Source organism: Salmo salar, chromosome ssa14 (assembly GCF_905237065.1).
Source record: "Salmo salar chromosome ssa14, Ssal_v3.1, whole genome shotgun sequence".
NCBI classification, from domain to species: Eukaryota; Metazoa; Chordata; class Actinopteri; order Salmoniformes; family Salmonidae; genus Salmo; species Salmo salar.
Genome location: NC_059455.1, coordinates 2,574,906 through 2,594,195, shown reverse-complemented (window position 1 = coordinate 2,594,195; position 19,290 = coordinate 2,574,906). Strand labels below are relative to the sequence as shown.

The 19,290-nt window shown below is 41.8% G+C and overlaps 1 protein-coding gene across 2 annotated transcripts in view; it reads right to left on the bottom strand.

Moving 5' to 3' along the window:
- Positions 1–8,490, bottom strand: part of adcy8 (adenylate cyclase 8 (brain)) — a 304,017-nt gene extending 295,527 nt beyond the window's left edge. Inside the window, exon 1 of one of the 2 annotated variants that reach the window (XM_014139104.2) lies at positions 6,482–8,490. In XM_014139104.2, coding sequence (XP_013994579.1) covers positions 6,482–7,351 — 870 coding nt within the window. In that variant the 5' untranslated portion in view covers positions 7,352–8,490. The remainder of the gene's footprint in view (positions 1–6,481) is intronic. The other variant, XM_014139106.2, reaches the window with a different exon arrangement.
- Between the last annotated feature and the right edge of the window lie 10,800 nt (positions 8,491–19,290).

The following is a 19,290-nucleotide window of genomic DNA, read 5'->3' as shown; positions in this document are numbered from 1 at the left end:
AGTGTAGCCACATTTTTCCAATGCAAAGGAAATAAATGTCTTTGATATAGCCTATAGGACTATGCCACTACACACTCATTAATAGCATAAATGATGATCCAATCTACTCATCACATTAGGAATAGTAGGTTTACATTAGTCTGCAAATTTGATGATCGATGTATACAATCCTTTATTATAAAGGTACACTTTTATTGTGAGAAAATTGCTTCCCCAAAACTTTACACACGCGCCACCTATGTAAGAGACATGCTAATAGCTAGACTACAAGCTATCTATTTAGCTAACTTAGTCTTGTTGTTAACACCTGGTTAGCATAATAGTTAAACTCGAAATTGATCAGACTTACCAGTGATGAAACGATCGGAGTAGAACCTGTACTGACAGCTTTCTGGGTGCTGGTCTTGACGGGCAAAAGGTTCTTTGCTTATCTGACAGTTCTTGAGTCTTATCTCCTTGGTGTTTCATGATTGCAGGTAATCCTGTTGTCTTTCCTGCCTCGTTAGAGCAGCCAAATACTGCACAGAAATTGACCGTGGTGATGAATTAACTCATTTTAGGCACTGTTATCACGCAGCTTGGGGTAGCCACTCTGTTGTTGTCGAAAGAATTGATGCGGTGGTCTTTCAACATGGCTGTCAGGAGGTGTCGTACGTCAACTTCAACCCTTCTATTGTTGTTTACATATCCACAGCAGTTAGCAATCAATGCACTGTAAGCCTACTTCTATTGTGTATCCATATATGAGGAAAGTATGTATTCTGTTTTTTACCAGTCATTGTGCAATGAGAACGCAATAGTGCAGAGATATTGTATAGAGTGAAACTAATGTACCGGTACACTATATTTAGGTAGTAACCTTACATCCCGGTTGCCATGTCTAGCTGCACTACCTGATAACTTTGAACTATAGACCTCCCATTTTAGTTTGAGCTCAGAGCTACACAAGTGGACCAACCCTTTCCCTGACAGCATTGTCAAATCATCACAGAGATTCAGATGATTCATATGACTAAAGGGGCGAGTTAACCCAATGCAAACTTCATTAACTTCTTATGGATGTTGGCAGTATTGAGTAGCTTGGATGACTAACGTGCCCAGAGTAAACTGCCTGCTACTCACGCCCAGAAACTAAGATATGCATATTATTAGTAGATTTGGATAGACAACACTCTGAAGTTTCTAAAACTGTTTGAATGATGTCTGTGAGTATAACAGAACTCATATGGCAGGTTTGTAGTTTTTCAATTGATTGCCTATCCAAACTACAGTGTCTGTGGGGTCATTTTGCACTTCCCAAGGCTTCCATTTGATGTCAGCAGTCTTTAGAACCTTGTTTGAGGCTTCTACTGTGAAGTGGGGATGAATAAGAGCTACTGGAGTCAGAACACTGCCAGCAGGGCATGAGGCTCAGGCATGCGCGCTCAAGTGAGAGGTAGCTCAGTTCCATTGCATTTCTGAAGACAAAGGATTTCTCCGGTTGAAACTTTATTGCGGATTTACAATAAAAACATCCTAAAGATTGATTCTATACATCGTTTGACATGTTTCTACGAACTGTAATGGACATTTTTGAGTTTTCGTCTGACCTGCACGTCATGAATTTGGATTTGTGAACTGAAGGCGCGAACAAAAAGGAGGTATTTGGACATAAAGGATGGACTTTATTGAACAAAACAAACATTTATTGTGGACCTGGGATTCCTGGGAGTGCATTCTGATGAAGATCATCAAAGGTAAGGGAATATTTATAATGCTATTTCTGACTATTGTTGACTCCAACATGGCGGATATATTGTATGGTATGTTTTTGTGTCTGAGCGCCGGACTCAGATTACTGAGTATTTCTGTAAATTGATGTGGCTCTCTGCAAAATCACCGGATGTTTTGGAGGCAAAAGATTACTGAACATTACATGCCAATGTAAACTGAGATTTTTGGATATAAATATGAACTTTATCGAACAAAACATACATGTATTGTGTAACATGAAGTCATGATTGTCATCTGATGAAGATCATCAAAGGTTAGTGATTAATTTTCTCTCTATTTCTGCTTCTTGTGACTCCTCTCTTTGGCTGGAAAATGGCTGTATTTTTTGTGTGTAGGCGCTGACCTAACATAATCATATGGTTTGCTTTCGCCGTAAAGCCTTTTTGAAATCAGACACTGTGGCTGGATTAACAAGAAGTAAAGCTTTAAAATGGTCTATAATACTTGTATGTTTGAGGAATTTTAATTATGAGATTGTTGTTTTGAATTTGTCGCCCTGCACTTCCACTGGCTGTCGTCATCTCGATCCCGCTAATGGGATTCAAGCCATAAGGAGAAAGCAGCCCTTTCCTGCAGTCAAATGACCAAATCTCCCTCTGGTGACCTCATTGGTGGAATGTTAATATGTTTCATAATCAATCAACTATTTTTATTTATACATAAAATCTGGTGTTTCTATGTGAAACAGTTTTGTTATACTTCAGTCTTCTGTGATGTACATAAAGTGTAATATTGGGATGCAAACTCAAAATGTAATATATTTCAACTCTTTATCTGACATGGCACAATGTCTTTTTCTTTAAGCCCAGAAACTTTTGTTTCAAAGTAGATTTAAGTCTATCAAGAAACCCTCTGTGTGACTGATTTAGCCCACTGCAGTAAGTACAAATCATTATGCATTACAAATATTCAGACACACAGCTATTTCGGATAAAAATGCCTTTTCGCAAGTGTAGCCTAGTCTATTTGGCATTAAGTTTGATGATAACTCAAGTAAAGATGCAACAAAAAACTCTGTTAAAATCCTTTGAATGAGTGACTCGTGTATTGCAATGTTTTCATGATGGGATTTAATTTAAACCGCCATTGACATGAGTATAGTGTATCTCCAAAATTTGCGTAACTATGACCTTTAGTGATCTCCAAAACAGCCTGATACTGAAGCACCAGTCCCAGGAAAAAGCATTGCACATTTATTAGGTCATAAACACCAGTAGAGGACGCTAAACCGTTGGAGAGGATGTCATTTATTAAAAGCAACTCTTTCAGCACCTCTGGACTGGAGTGGACAGCGACCAGAGCTGAAGCTATATGAATGGACAGATTTAGATATGGAAAGCCATTTTAACATATATTCATTGATTTCTTTTATATCAATAATTGAATTTGTTCATATAAAAAAAGTATTTATCGTTATAAAAACAAGACCATTTATATAAAAAAATCAACTATATATATTTTTTTCAATAACACATCCTATGGGGATTACATGTGCATGCTCCTACATAGACTGTCTACTCCCACTAACAGATAGACAGGAAGACACAGGTGAGCAACATGGCCGCAATTTGACAATTCTCCACCCTCCTCCATCTTAGTTTGGCAAAATCTTTGCTATACATGGCTCTTCTCTCGCTGTCGAGGATCCCGCCAATCTGTGATCCGCGGCCCGCCACTTCTTTATAAATCAAGCAATACTTAATTGACATTCAAGACACTTGAAGATTATTGGGTTTCAGTCTAAAATAATGCTAAATATATGCTAATATATCCGGAATACGACAATTATTGATATAAAGAAAATATATATTGATACAAAAATTCAATTAACATATGTTAAAACGGCTTTCCTTAGATTTTAAAAGAATCAGATATTTAGAAGTTGGTGCTTGAAATAGACCAGAGCTGTGTTCGAGTACCCATAATAACATAATGTATACTACATAATTCATGAGTATATACTACACACTAATCTCAGCAAAAAAAAGAAACATCCCTTTTTCAGGACCCTGTCTTTCAAAGATAATTCGTAAAAATCAAAATAACTTCACAGATCTTCATTGTAAAGGGTTTAAACCCTGTTTCCATGCTTGTTCAATGAACTATAAACAATGAATGAACATGCACCGGTGGAACGGTCATTAAGACACTAACAGCTTACCGACGGTAGGCAATTAAGGTCACAGTTATCAAAACGTAGGACACTAAAGAGGCCTTTCTACTGACTCTGAAAAACACCAAAAGAAAGATGCCCAGGATCCCTGCTCATCTGCGTGAACGTGCCTTAGGCATGCTGCAAGGAGGCATGAGGACTGCAGATGTATCCAGGGAAATAAATTGCAATGTCCGTACTGTGAGACGCCTAAGACAGCGCTACAGGGCGGACAGCTGATCATCCTCGCAGTGGCAGACCACGTGTAACAACACCTGCACAGGATCGTAACATCTGAACATCACACCTGCGAGACAGGTACAGGATGGCAACAACATCTGCCCGAGTTACAGTAGGAACGCACAATCCCTCCATCAGTGCTCAGACTGTCCACAATAGGCTGGAATGAGGGCTTGTAGGTTTGTTGTAAGGCAGGTCCTCACCAGACATCACCGGCAACAACGTCGCCTATGGGCACAAACCCACCGTCGCTGTACTAGACAGGACTGGCAAAAAGTTATCTTCACTGACACGTCTCGGTTTTGTCTCACCAGGGGTGATGGTCGGATCCGCGTTTATCGTCGGAAGGAATGAGCGTTACACCGAGGCCTGTACTCTGCAGCGGGATTGATTTGGAGGTGGAGGGTCCGTCATCGGACTGAGCTTGTTGTCATTGCAGGCAATCTCAATGCTGTGTGTTACAGGGAAGACATCCTCCTCCCTCGTGTGGTACCCTTCCTGCAGACTCATCCTGACATGACATTATAAATTTTTTTACCCTCCAGCATGACAATGTCACCAGCTATACTGCTCGTTATGTGTGTGATTTCCTGCAAGACAGGTCTGTCAGTGTTCTGTCATGGCCAGCGAAGCGCCCGGATCTCAATCCCATTGAGCACTTCTAGGACCTGTTGGATCGGAGGGCGAGGGCTAAGGCCATTCCCCCCAAAAATGTCCGGGAACTTGCAGGTGCCTTGGTGGAAGAGTGAGGTAACATCTCACAGCAAGAACTGGCAAATCTGGTGCAGTCCATGAGGAGGAGATGCACTGCAGAACTTAATGTAGCTGTTGGCCACATCAGATACTGACTGTTACTTTTGATTTTGACCCCCCCTTTGTTGAGGGACACATTATTCAATTTCTGTTCGTCACATGTCTGTGGAACTTGTTCAGTTTATGTCTCAGTTGTTGAGTCTTATGTTCATACAAATATTTACACATGTTAAGTTTGCTGAAAATAAACGCAGTTGACAGTGAGAGGACATTTCTTTTTTTGCTGAGTTTATATACTATTAGTTCATTTGAGTATGCTGTAAATGAACGGTATCGTTTCAGTTGAGTGTACTAGAGCTTCTTCTGTCTACAGGAAGTTGATGCTGTTTTACGATTTCGGGTGTGTTTGTAAATTCAATCTGGAGTGCCAGAGTGTGCTCTGGCCGTTCGTAAATCCAGAACATTGTCAGATTGTCCATTTGTAAATTCAGAGCATTTCGCTCTTGGAGCATTCAGAGCACACACTAGACGCTATGGCCGAGGAGAAGGGTTGATCCGAGCATTCTGACCTCACAACGACAGTCAAGCACCCAAGCTAACTGGCTAACGTTGGCTAGCTACTTCCTTAGCAAAGCTGGGAAGACTGTTTTCATGTTATTCAGAGCATTGGTGATTGTAACTGTGCTGCTGGCAAAAATTTCATTATGCTTTTTTGCCAACGTTTACTGACACAGGTCATATTCAACGGGTGTTGAGCGTTCGTAAATTCATCAGTTATTCTGTGCGAGAGTGCTCTGAAATCAAAGTAGATAGCCAGAATTAACAATGTCCATTGAAACGCACAACGACTATACCACTTAGCTAAGAATGATGTGAATAATCAAGTCAATAAACGTTGGGTAGTTAGATAGCAGATAGTTAATATACTGCCCGGCAAGTTCGATGTATTAGTAGCCAACTAACAATAGGTAACTAGCTAACATATCGGTACATACTTCTGTAATGCTATGCGGTTCGTAAGGATAGCGTAGCTAACAAATTGTCAGCCAACATAACGTGTAACGTTACTTAATTAAAAAGTCAATACTTTATTACATTGCTCAACATTGTCTTAACATTTGTCGTAATCAGTTAAAGCAATGAATATGTATCCGCTCACGTCTGACCTCGGCTGCATATTTTCTGCCATTTTATTCAAATCTGAAAATGTTGTGAAGCCACGCCCATTTTCTGAAGAATTGCATTATGGGCCCTAAAAGCACGGAAATAGTATGGTTAGTGCGGTTAGTATGAGTATTCGAACACAGCTCAGGTTTTTGTAATACCACTTATTGTCGAAATAATATTAAACTAGGTCTACTCTAGAATACTCATAATACTCAGTCGACTATGATATGTGAAAGAACTGTTAAAATAGGATGATAACGCCTAATCTACATGTGCGGTGATCACATTGTGATTGACTTATAATAAAACATACATTTTCATTTTATAAAAAAAATATATATAAAAAAAATGTAGTGAGGGTAGCAGGGGGTGTAGCCTTATTACTATTTCACATACCTGATTTGTGGAGAGCTGTGCATTTGGGGAGATGAATAGCTGTACAACAATGTGGAGTGTTGAGGTGGCCAAACCAGCAAGAATAGCCCAAGTGAGAGGCAAGGGAAGCATACTGTAAGTGGCAAAGAGGGTGAAAAGCACGTATCCGACTCCGTCGCCCAAAAGTCCGTAGCCCAATCCAGCCGCCAAAATCTGCGTGGCCATGACCACCCACGTCACCACGCCACTGTATTGCAGATAGCTGTGAGAGGTCGTGTCTTTTCGGACTACCACTAAGGCACAAATGACCACTTCGATGCCAGTGAAAAAGCCCAAGAGCATTCCTTTGATGGGATCCATTGGCGAAGATGCAAGAGTTAAATGTAAAACCAACAGGGTTAGTTTGGTCACCACATCCAAAATGTTCATCACCACCACTGATTTGCGCCTCTGGCCCAAAAAGTAGCGTTGGTACAGACGCTCGAGGTCCCGAGATTTGAAAGAATTGCGTAGAGTGGGGAATATTACGCCTCTGTATGTGTAGCCCCAGTTCAAGAAAAAGTCTGAGTTGCTCGGAGCGCAATCGATTTGGAGAAATCCTAGGTCACTGCTCGCACGCTCGGGGAAGACTTTGGTTCCCCCATTGTTGTGTCTGTCGCCTACCGAGGTCCTACCCGCAGACTGTTTCCGTAGGCTTTGGTCGTAGTGCTCATCTGGTGTGATGCCTTTCGCTTCGCTCTGCTCATGGATGAACCTCTGCTCAGTGATGTGTCGAACCGCGTTCTGCCACAACAACCTTTTGGGTCGTGTGCTGCTGTTGCTGGTTGGCGTCCTGTTGATGGTGTAGAGTTCTTCGCTTGCACTGGAACATCGAACTTCAGACAATTCCATTGTTTTCAACGTGGTTGGTGATTTACCCCCTGCTTTTTAGATGTTAGCCAAGCTCAGCGAATCTGGGGACATGTCTTGTGCACATAGAATCGAGCTGGCATGGTTTCCTTGGGGTGTGTCGAGCTGAATTGAAAAAGTGCACTTGTTGGTCATTGTCATACACCCAGCTGTCACGTAAAAATTCAAGAAGTGGTCTCTTGAATAAAGATACTTTTCATCACTGTCAATGCAGCTCAATCGCACATGCATAATTAATTAGGCAAGGTGTTAGAAACTACAGTGCCTGCCACCATGTGCCAACGGTCCGCACCATTATTACAGGGCACCGTTGTCAGTGCATTCTGAAAATGAACATCTGCAAAATTAACAGTATTCACATCCAAAAAAAAGCTAATTTAACACACCTGTGCACTCATGTTTGCATATGAGAGGACACAAGAATATAGATAATGCTGTAATATTGTTGACATGCATTCAAGTGTGCTTGCCTCATGCGTCTCTAACGCAGCATGTCCTCCTGGTTTTTCCATTCGTTTAACAATGAGTGTTCCATGGAATGAAACCGAATATTTTGTTTTTCCTTACATTAAGGTCATGGTCCCGCGTGCCCAGTCAACTGAAGAGTGGAATGAATATAGTCCAGGATTTTCCGTAATCTTCAACATAACCGGACCCCTCGCCTGAATGATTTGGGCATCACATTGAGTAGCTCTGATGAGAATAGATCAACGTCGAGAGCTCGAGACCCTGCGCGCAACGCGCCCCTCCCCCATCATCATGTCGGGGTTGTTGGATGAATGCAACACCTGGTGAAAGAAGCTTCGGATGGCGAGAGAGGCAGAAGAAGACGCAACTCCCTCGCGCAGCGCATAGACTGCCTACAGCAACAGCTGCAGTCTGCGTCTTTTCATTTGAATATAATTCCTCCGTTCAATTTAGATGAAAAACACCAACGAAATGGGGTTTTACCCAGCAGAAATCTGACGGTTTCCAAAATAGGATCGGTAGGCTTTGGGAAAAGAAGACTGTTGCCCCGTCTTTCCTCGTGTGGTTGATTTGGTACTAAGGCTGAGTGTGCAGTGTATGAAATACATTTGCAGAAAAGCTGCTGGTCAGTGGAGGTAGGGCGAAGCAAGTCATATGTGTCTAGCTGACGTCAGACCATCCTCTCCCTCTCTCTATTGCGTTCCTTTTGTCTCATCTGACTGCTGCAGCAACAGACATAAGGCACTGACTGCAAAGCAAGTGGAGCGAAGCGGAAAGGATTAGGGCAAGAATTGAGGAGCAGACTGGAAGGGAAAAAACAACGTGTAAAAATAAGAATCAATTCTACTCTTCCCATTTGTCATGGGATTAGGCAAGCCTAGGTGTGATGAGTCCCCTACAAAAATGAGAAGAGGATTTATTGATAACATGTATTCTAATTTATAATATTATATTCTAATATTTTATATTATATTCAATACGTATGAGGACAGATGTGATTAAATAGATGCGAAATTAGACATTTTATATCACTCACAAACCTAATCCTGGCTGTGATGATGATATCAATAGAGGGAAAAAACAATAGCAGTTGGCCTAACGCAAATACACGCCTACAATTTGCCCTAGAAGTCGACAAGTCACAACTAACTCATGATAGGGCAGGCTATGTGTAAGAAATCATTTATTATCAGGGTGTCAATATCAGGATATGGGGATGAAAGCGTCTGCGAGTTGAGCAATACAGTGAGTCATCTCTCCCTCATTGTCCCACCTCCCATTCTATAGATACATTGGAATATGAACATATAGTGACTTCAGGTCTGTGTAGTGCGTGTGTTCGGGAGAAGCTCCCAGTTAATGAGGGGCTATTTTGGTTCCTCTCTAGGATAGGATGTCACACTTGCTGTGAATACACAGAAACGGGTGGCACATCAATTAAATTATGCCAAAAGTGGCAAATTAATGGGCTTCCGTTATTGGCTGCCACTTCTGTTTGCTTAGAGAGAGAGAGAGTGTGTGTGTGTGTGTGTGTGTGTGTGTGTGTGTGTGTGTGTGTGTGTGTGTGTGTGTGAGAGAGAGAGAGACGTCACATACGTTTTTCATGACAGAAAATTGAAGGAGAGAAAGATTGAGTGTGCACATGTGCGTGCGTGTGTGTGCGGGCATGTGTGTTATGGTGTGTATTTTTTTACGTCACCTACTCATTTCCTTATAGAACTATGGAGGAGATATTGGGTGTAGGGCTGTGGCGAAGTCAGCAGGCAACTGTCATGCAAATAACTGCCAGTCTCACGGTAATTTATCAATAATTAACATAAACAGGTTTAGCATCTCTGGGCTTCAATGCATAGCCTACAAGCCACTGATGCTAACCTTTGGAACATCTAGGGCTACATTTTAAAAAGTCTGATCAATGTAATATATCCTACACCATCACAATAAATCCATGATTTATTTTAGTCAGGTCCAAAGAAACATTAGGTTATTAAGAAAATGCAGCCTATTTCAGAAGAATGTTAGGCCCTGATCTGGCTATGCCATATGGCTGTGAGGTACACTAGTTCATTTAGCAGAAAAGATTTTCTTACAATTCCCGTGGCATTATTTTAGATAATTTTATAGTTAGAAGAATACAATTGAACATAGCTGAATAAAATTAGAAAGGATGTGTTTCCAAAATGATTTTCAGCTATTCTGTGTTGAGCGGTTAACAAAGTGATCATTTGAAACAGGTCTTCCTATATGCTTAATTTTGAGTTATTTGTGCAGCTTTAGTTGTGATACCAACCTTAGGCTATTTGTTTTGATTTCTAAAACATTCTAAGGCTGCATCGTGCAAATCAAATGATTATTTGAAAAAAGTTGAAAGTCATGTGCTCTGTTTCTTGCGCAGGCTGCACACACTGCATCAGTCTCTCATTCACAATTTGACAAGCACTTGATAATATTCTCACCCATCAGACTATTCTCAATGTAATCTAGTCTTTACATATAACCTACTAATATAGACTGTGTGTGGACTTATTTTTTATTTAGAATGGCCCACAAAAAATATCATGTTATAAGTAGCCTGCACTCAAATAGAGAATGGAGGTTATCTGTGGTTACGTTTTTAATACGCATGGGTAGGCAACACCGGTTATAAAGCGGATTTGAGTGCTTAATTTAAAGGAAAGTTGAGAAATAAATATAGTAGGCCTAGCCGATAGAAAGCTGATGGGATCTTCCTTTTTTAATAGAGTCCCATCAAAACTCTGTTTTCTCATGCAATTACATAGCAGAGCCTCTAGAAATGTTGATAACCATGCTAATCTCTCTTGGACAAGCTAACTTTGATCAATAATTGACACCAAACACACAATTAATTCAGACTATACATAACAGCCCTAATTGTGTGTGTGTATGTGTGCATGTGTGTGTACGAGCACGTGTGAGTTTGAACATGTGCATTCTCTGTCATCCCAGAACTGCATGTTAAGTTGACCATATTGGACAGCATGCTCTCTGGAGCAGAATGTCCGCAGAGACAGGAACAGACAATGAGTAGATAAGAATTATGCTACAAAGTCCCCACCCACTGCCAAAACCAAGTATGCCAAAAATATGTTATGATGACAATGCATGTAATCCATTTTCATGTGACATTTTCCAAAATACTTATATATGATTTATTAGTTTAGCTTTAAATGATGTTCACCTTATAAAGGCTTCATAAAGCTTTCAGGCTATCAATCAAGTTACTAAATGTACCGATTGCGACTCACTTTCCTTTCAATCTTTTTCCCCAGATTTTAGCAGAGAAGCATAGTTAGTTTATTTTTTTTTTAAGAATCACCAGTCAGGATGATGCAGACAGCTCAAGAGCTATGCTTAGATATGCAGAAAAATACTTGGTTTAAATGTAATCTGGCACTTTATGATATTATCATGATATTTGTGTATTAATTATGATGCCATGATACTGTATGTGCCTGTCTTGATGATGTTCTCAAAGATCCCATGACTGTGTTGTAATTTGGATGTAATATTCTAGACATGTTAGTGCAGTATATTGTATAACTAGCCATAATGGCCATCGTTATGTTTGGAGGAAAAAGGGGGAGGCTTGCAAGCCGAAGAACACCATCCCAACCGTGAAGCACGGGGGTTGCAGCATCATGTTGTGGGGGTGCTTTGCTGCAGGAGGGACTGGTGCACTTCACAAAATTGATGGCATCATTAGGCAGGAAAATTATGTGGATATATTGAAGCAACATCTCAAGACATCAATCAGGAAGTTAAAGCTTGGTCGCAAAAGGGTCTTCCAAATGGACAATGACCCCAAGCATACTTCCAAAGTTGTGGCAAAATGGCTTAAGGACAACAAAGTATAGGTATTGGAGTAACCATCACCAAGCCTTGACCTCATTCCTATAGAAAATGTGTGGGCAGAACTGAAAAAGTGTGTGCGAGCAAGGAGGCGTACAAACCTGACTCAGTTACATCAGCTCTGTCAGTAGGAATGGGCCAAAATTCACCCAACTTATTGTGGGAAACTTGTGGAAGGCTACCTGAAATGTTTGACCCAAGTTAAACAATTTAAAGGCAATGCTACCAAATACTAATTGAGTGTATGTAAACTTCTGACCCAATGGGAATGTGATGAAAGAAATGAAAGCTGAAATAAATCATTCTCTCAACTATTATTCTGACATTTCACATTCTTAAAATAAAGTGGTGATCCTAACTGACCTAAAACAGGGAATTTTTACTTCGTGCGCCGACAAAGATGGCCGCCTCGCTTTGCATTCCTAGGAAACTATGCAGTATTTTGCTTTTTTATGTGTTATTTCTTACATTGTTACCCCAGGTAATGTTAGGTTTTACTTCATACAGTCGGGAGGAACTATTGGATATAAGAGCAACGTCAACTCACCAACATTACGACCAGGAATACGACTTTCCCGAAGCAGATCCTCTGTTTGGCCTACCACCCAGGACAATGGATCAGATCCCAGCCGGCGAGCCAAAACAACGGCGCCGCAGAAGGGGCAGACGTAGCGGTCTTCTGGTCAGGCTCCGTAGACGGCCACATCGCGCACCGCTCCCGAGCATACTACTCGCCAATGTCCAGTCTGTTGACAACAAGGATACAGAACACGTATACAAAACACTGGGATGTACCCAAACAAAAGAGCGAGGGTAAACCTCAAAGAACGACACTGGACGAGACCCGTACTACACAATGCACAAAACACGCAGCACGGGCTGAGACAACGCCTGTGCTGCGTGTGTTCGTTTGTTTATCCCATGTGTAACTCTGTGTTGTTTTTTCTGTCGCACTACTTTGCTTTATCTTGGCCAGGTCGCAGTTGTAAATGAGAACTTGTTCTCAACTGGCCTACCTGGTTAAATAAAGGTGAAATAAAAATGTATTAATTAATAAAAAATAAAAAATCTGACCTTTCCCTTGGGTATTAAAAAAACTAAAGGTGTGAAACTGGAAGGAAATTGTGTTGGGAGAGAGTTGAGTGATTGACTAGACTGGTGGGGGTCGGACGTGCAAGCGGCTCGGGCAGGTCGGTCTGGCTGAAATTTTATATAGAGAATGTCATAATAAAGACAATCTAAAGTCTTTGTATTTTTTCAAGAGTTTTTCATTTGTTAGGCTATTGGGGTGCATCACAATATTTATTATTGAATTACCTTTGATCTAGTTCAGTCTTATTAATCACTTAAACATATTTAATAATATTCTCTTACCTAGCTTGATGACTGTGGCCATTTTTGCCTACTTTTTGTTCTAAATGGAGACGGCATATTGGTTTGTGTAAAAATGCATTAAATTAGCTTTAGATTCCCAAAACAATTCTGGGGGAGGACCCCCCGTCAGGTTATGTCTCCCCACTTCTAAAATCAAAGTGGCACCCTTGCTAATATGACCCTTTGTAAAGGTGAGACTCTCATGAACATGTCAGTTGTTTTGCTCTAGGACACCTACAGGCCACACAAGACTCATATGAAGGTCCTCCAGAACCAGTCGGAAAAAATGTTTGGAAGTATATATGGAGACTGTTTAGTGATAGAGATAAGGGATTGAAAATTTGAACACAATAAAATCCTGATCATTCTTATACAGTGCCTTCGGAAAGTATTATGACCCTTTGACTTTTTTCACATTTTGTTAGGTTACAGCCTTATTCTAAAATGTATTAAATCATTTTTTCCCTCATCAATCTACACACAATACCCCAAAATGACAAAGCTAAAACAGCTTTTTAGAAATGTTTGCTAATTTATTACAAATAAAAATATCACATTTACATAAGTATTCAGACCCTTTACTCAGTACTTTGTTGAGGAATCTTTGTCAGTGAGTACAACCTCGGGTCTTCTTGGGTATGACGCTACAAGCTTGGGCTGTCATGTGCCTTTTACTGAGGAGTGGCTTCCGTCTGGCCACTCTACCATAAAGGCCTGATTGGTGGAGTGCTGCAGAGATTGTTGTCCTTCTGGAAGTTTCTCCCATCTCCACAGAGGAACTCTGGAGCTCTTTCAGAGTGACCATCGGGTTCTTGGCCCATCTCCCCCGATTGCTCAGTGTGGCTGGGCGGCCAGCTCTGGGAAGAGTCTTGGTAGTTCCAAACTTCTTCCATTTAAGAATAATGGAGGTCACTGTGTTCTTGGAACCTCCAATGCTGCAAAAATGTTTTGGTACCCTACCCCAGATCTGTGCCTCGACACAATCGTGTCTTGGAGCTCTACGGACATTTCCTTCGACCTCATGGTTTTTGCTCTGACATGCACTGTCAACTGTGGGACCTTATATAGACAGGTGTGTGCCTTTACGAATCATGTCCAATCAATTGAATTTACTTCAAGTGGACTCCAATCAAGTTGTAGAAACATCTCAAGGATTATCAATGGAAACAGGATGCACCTGAACTCAATTTCGAGTCTCATAGCAATGCTTAAGTAAATGTTACTGACCGGCTCGAATTTGGTTTTATGTAGCAACATTTTAAAATTATACTAGTAGACAATGTACAGTATATGAGGCAAACCACATAACAGATCTTGTACATGTCTTTTAATTAAGTGCTGACATATGAAATAGTTTTGTGCAAATCCAACCCTACAGTATGAACAGTATGAAAGTAAGGATATGACAATTAGGCTACAGGAGATTAACATTACAGGTAACATATTATGAGCTTCATTATAGTTAACTTCATTCATTTTAGCAATGTTGCTAGCAGAAAGTTTGCAGTTTTTCTCATAGATATATAGAACAACCATGTACTGTCTATCACTGACCCTGGATAAGCTAGAGACTAGGCTAAAACAGCTAACCTTTTACGTCAATAATATGCTGTTTTTATCAGCATTTTGTTGGCTTTACCATCGTGAGAGAAATTGAACTAGCTAGTAACTTTATACCTAGATACCTTTCAAGGTTAGATTACTTTTCTCAAATCGAACCTCATTGTGGCTAGCTACTTCTTGTCCCTCATGCTAGTCTGAACACAAGCAAATATCGTTCCAGAAATGTCAAAATTAAAAATATTGATATGGCCAGCATTTTAGACCATTTCTTCTCTCTTGCTGCAGCTTTAACTCATCTCGAAATAACAGAGAAACGCTGTCCTGCGTCTCTACTACTTTTTGTCCTTTTTTCGGTTGTTTTATCTCGAGCTCCATATAAACTGCCTGACTGACTTCTCACTCCTTCTTCATCGTCCTCCTCCTCAATCACTGGACTCAATCGCCTGTTTCCACCATGCAACATTTTAGAACGCTATAGACGGGTTGGCTGACAACGTCACTAAAAATGATACGAGTGCACAATCACTTAACAAGCAACAATGACAAGAAGCTGCCTTGTGGGGAATCGTAAGTGGCTCGTTTCAGCTTGTTGTATGTTGTTATTGATACCATGTCTAGTTTTGAGGTGTTTTGACTAATATGCTAATATGGCTCAATTTTGCTAGTTAACTAACTAACAACTGGAACGATGTATTTGAGAGAAAACAAGTGCTCATTGTGGAAATGTATTTTCACGCTGGTTTTCACAGCATTTTTCGGTTATTTCAAGAAGGGAGAAATGGTCTAAAATGCTGGCCATATCAATATTACAAATTTTGACGTTTCTGGAATGATATTTGGTTGTGTTCAGACTATTTTATTTTATTTTATATTTTTTGAGGATCAGTGTCTCTTCCATGGGGCGGTTGAGCTAATGTAGGCTTTTGCGATTAGCATAAGGTTGTCGGTAACAATAACATTTCCCAGGACATAAACATATCTGATATTGGCAGAAAGCTTAAATTCTTGTTAATCTAACTGCACTGTCCAATTTACAGTAGCTATTACAGTGAAAGAATACCATGCTCTTGTTTGAGGAAAGTGCATAATTTTGAACATGAAAAGTTATTAATAAACAAATTAGGCACATTTGGGAAGTCTCGATACTAAATTTTGAACAGCTATGCAATGGTTCATTGGATCAGTCTAAACCTTTGCACATACACTGATGCCATCTAGTGGCCAAAATCTAAATTGCACCTGGGCTGGAATAATACATTTTGGCCTTTCTCTTTCATTTCAAAGATGATAGTACAAAAAAACACAGAAGAACGGTTGGTTTTCTTCTTTGTATTATCTTTTACCAGATCTATTGTGTTATATTCTACTACATTCCTTTCACATTTCCATAAACTTCAAAGTGGTTCCTTTCAAATGGTACCATGAATATGCATATCCTTGCTTTAGGGCCTGAGATACAGGCAGTTAGATATGGGTATGACATTTTATGCGAAAATTGAAAAAAAGGGGCTAATCCTTAAGAGGACTTTAAACTTTTTCAGCCTGGGACCCAAATTAGAAATTGTGTGTTTTCCATGGACCCAAGCTTATGATAACATTCAACTATAAGTTAATATTGGTACATTTATTTGCCCTTATTCCTAAAACAAATGCAATATAGACAACAACAAAAATAACAATGAAACGAAATACCCATATTAATAGCAATTCATGTTTATTTTCCCCCATTAAAAACACTCTTACTTATCTTTCTAGGTTGGAACTGTTGCTGTTAAAATACAATAAATAATTTTCTTTCTGAACTGGAATAAACTTATTGATCACATCACACAGATGTATAACAGAACACACACACACAGGCTTAGCTTTTGATAGTGCAACCATAAGTAACAGTACAGATGAAAAATGATCAGGCCTACTGTACATCTCACTGCAGAAAGCATTGTTGAAAAAAAGGTCTAGGATGGAACTGTTGCTGTTAAAATACAATAAATAATTTGTATTTTGAACTGGAATAAACTTATTGATTACGTCACACAGATGTAGACCAGAAAACAAACACACACACACACACACACACACACACACACACACACACACACACACACACACACACACACACACACACACACACACACACACACACACACACACACACACACACACACACACACACAAACACAATCCTAATGCGAGTTGTATAGCTGGTTGAAGTATTCAACAAGTATGTGTATTCTGGGCTCAGTTTTTGACAGTGCTGCATTTAGCTGTCTTCTGGGTTTTTGTGACATTATATGCTAGCTTGAAAAATGGGTGTCTGATTATTTCTGGCTTGGTACTCTGCTGACATAATCTAATGTTTTGCTTTCGTTGTAACGCCTTTTTGAAATCGGACAGTGTGGTTCGATTAACGAGAGTCTTGTCTTTAAATAGCTGTAAAATAGTCATATGTTTGAGAAATTGAAGTAATAGGATTTTTAAGGTATTTGAAAATCGCGCCACAGGCTTCAACTGGCTGTTACGTAGGTGGGACGAATTTGTCCCGCCTAGCCCATAGAGGTTAAATAAACATCCTTGAAACCGAGCTAATCCAATTCTGTCCGTGTCTGATCTGTGTAAACGTCTTGATCAAACCCCCTGGTCTGCCACAAGTGGTGGAGAATGTGGGCACCCTGATAACGTGGTCAGACCAGGGTTGATGTTTACGCAGCATCAGCATGGACGAGTTGATAGCTTAGTTCGTCGGGGCCCAACAAGCACAACAGGCGGTTCAGGAACGAACGCTGGAGGAACAGCAGCTACAAAATGTTTGCCTCGTTGAGGAAATCAGGAAGCTACAAGGAGGAGCGTCTACTGAATCGCATCCAAACCAGTTTTTAATCAAGGTAACAGAAGATGACGACATCGAAACCTACCTCTGTATGTTTGAATGGACAGCACTACCGGAAGGATGGCCAAGGCCGAAGTGGGCAAGTCTGCTGGCCCCGTTCCTCTCCGGGAACACCCAAAAGGCGTATTGGGACCTTAACGACGAACAGGCGGTTAACTACGACGGACTAAAACGGGAGATACTCAGCTGCTACGGGTACAGCCTGGCCCATCGGGCCCAACTGTTCCACAACTGGAGGTTCATGGCTGATGCATCCCCCGAGCCCAAATGAGCGACCTACTGTGCGTCACCAGGGCATGGCTCCTAACCCACGTATACACCCTTTCTATTCTAGACAAAGTGGTCCTGGATCGCTTCTTACGGACGCTACCCCACGACATGAAGAGGGCAGCGAATCTATGCACGCCCCAGACCTTGGAGGGCCTCCTGGGAGCAGTGGAGATGCATCAGAACACTGAGGCCCTAATGAGAGGGAGCTGGGCTGAGTTGGGGACCCGTCCGAGGGGACGGAACGACCGCCCCACCGCTGTGTACCCCGAACCGACAGTCGGCAGGGCCAAAGGGTCGCAGACCCATTGAGAGATGGCTGAGGTAGAGCCGACCTGCAACCTGCCGACCCCAGGTACATGGAGAACAAAGGAGGGGTTTTGAGTGTGGAATTGCCCGGCTCGAGGGGAGTTGATGCCATCAGCAAGCCCCGGAGGCAAGGTGGGCCACGCAGTGAACTACGTCACCTCCTGTTGAATGCACGATGAATCAACGGCACCCATGGTCCCGGTTTAGGTCAACGGACACGACACGGAAGCTCTATTAGACTCCGGAAGTATGGTTACGCTTGTAACCATGAGCCTGCTGAACCAGGGGACTGAACGTGGTAGGAAGATGTCCATTTCCTGTGTCCACAGTGACACAAAGCGGTATCCAAACATATGGTCCAAAATCGTGATGCCACAAGGGAGCTGCCAGATGATGGTGGGGGCCGTACCGGAGTTGCCGGTACCGCTCCTCGTGGGACAAGTTTGTCCGCTGTTCACTGCACTGTGGAGGCACGAGCTGAGGAAAAAGGTACGAGCCGGCCGAAGACGAAAGCGAGGACGACCCATCGCCTGCGCAGCCCGGAAGCAAACGGTTGACAAACCTGTATCTACTGGTCCAGAGTCAGAAGGGGCACTGGAACTCAACCCCCCTGGTCAACCACTGGAGGAGGACCCCATCCTCCCTCTCCTCGATTTCGAGGGACCAGTCGACACACCCGCTGGGGGCAACTGAGGGGACAATTCAAGACTGCCCAGTGGGAGGATCCAAACTTGAAAGCTGCCGCCGCAGCCCAAGTGATAGTGGTGGATGGACAGCTACTTCCGGGGGTGAGTGACTGGCGATATCCCCATTTCCAAATCAAGAATAACCTTTTGTATCAGGTGTCGCGCCAACAGGGGGAACTTTGAGAGGTACTGTTGCTGGCACGATGGTATGTGGGAACTGTTGTTCAGCTGGCCCACACCCACCTGTTGGGGGAGCACCTGGGAATGGATTGCTGCCCGTTTCCACTGGCCTGGGAAGAGGAGGGCCGTGGAAGACTATTGTTGCAGCTGCCCGGAGTGTCAAATGACTGCCTCAAAAGCACACTTCCCGAAACCCACTGGTCCCCCTACTGATCATCGGGGTGCCCTTTGAACGCATCGCCATGGACATAGTGGGACCCCTGGTAAAAACAGCATGAGGACACCGGTACATCCAGGTAATAGTGGATTATGCC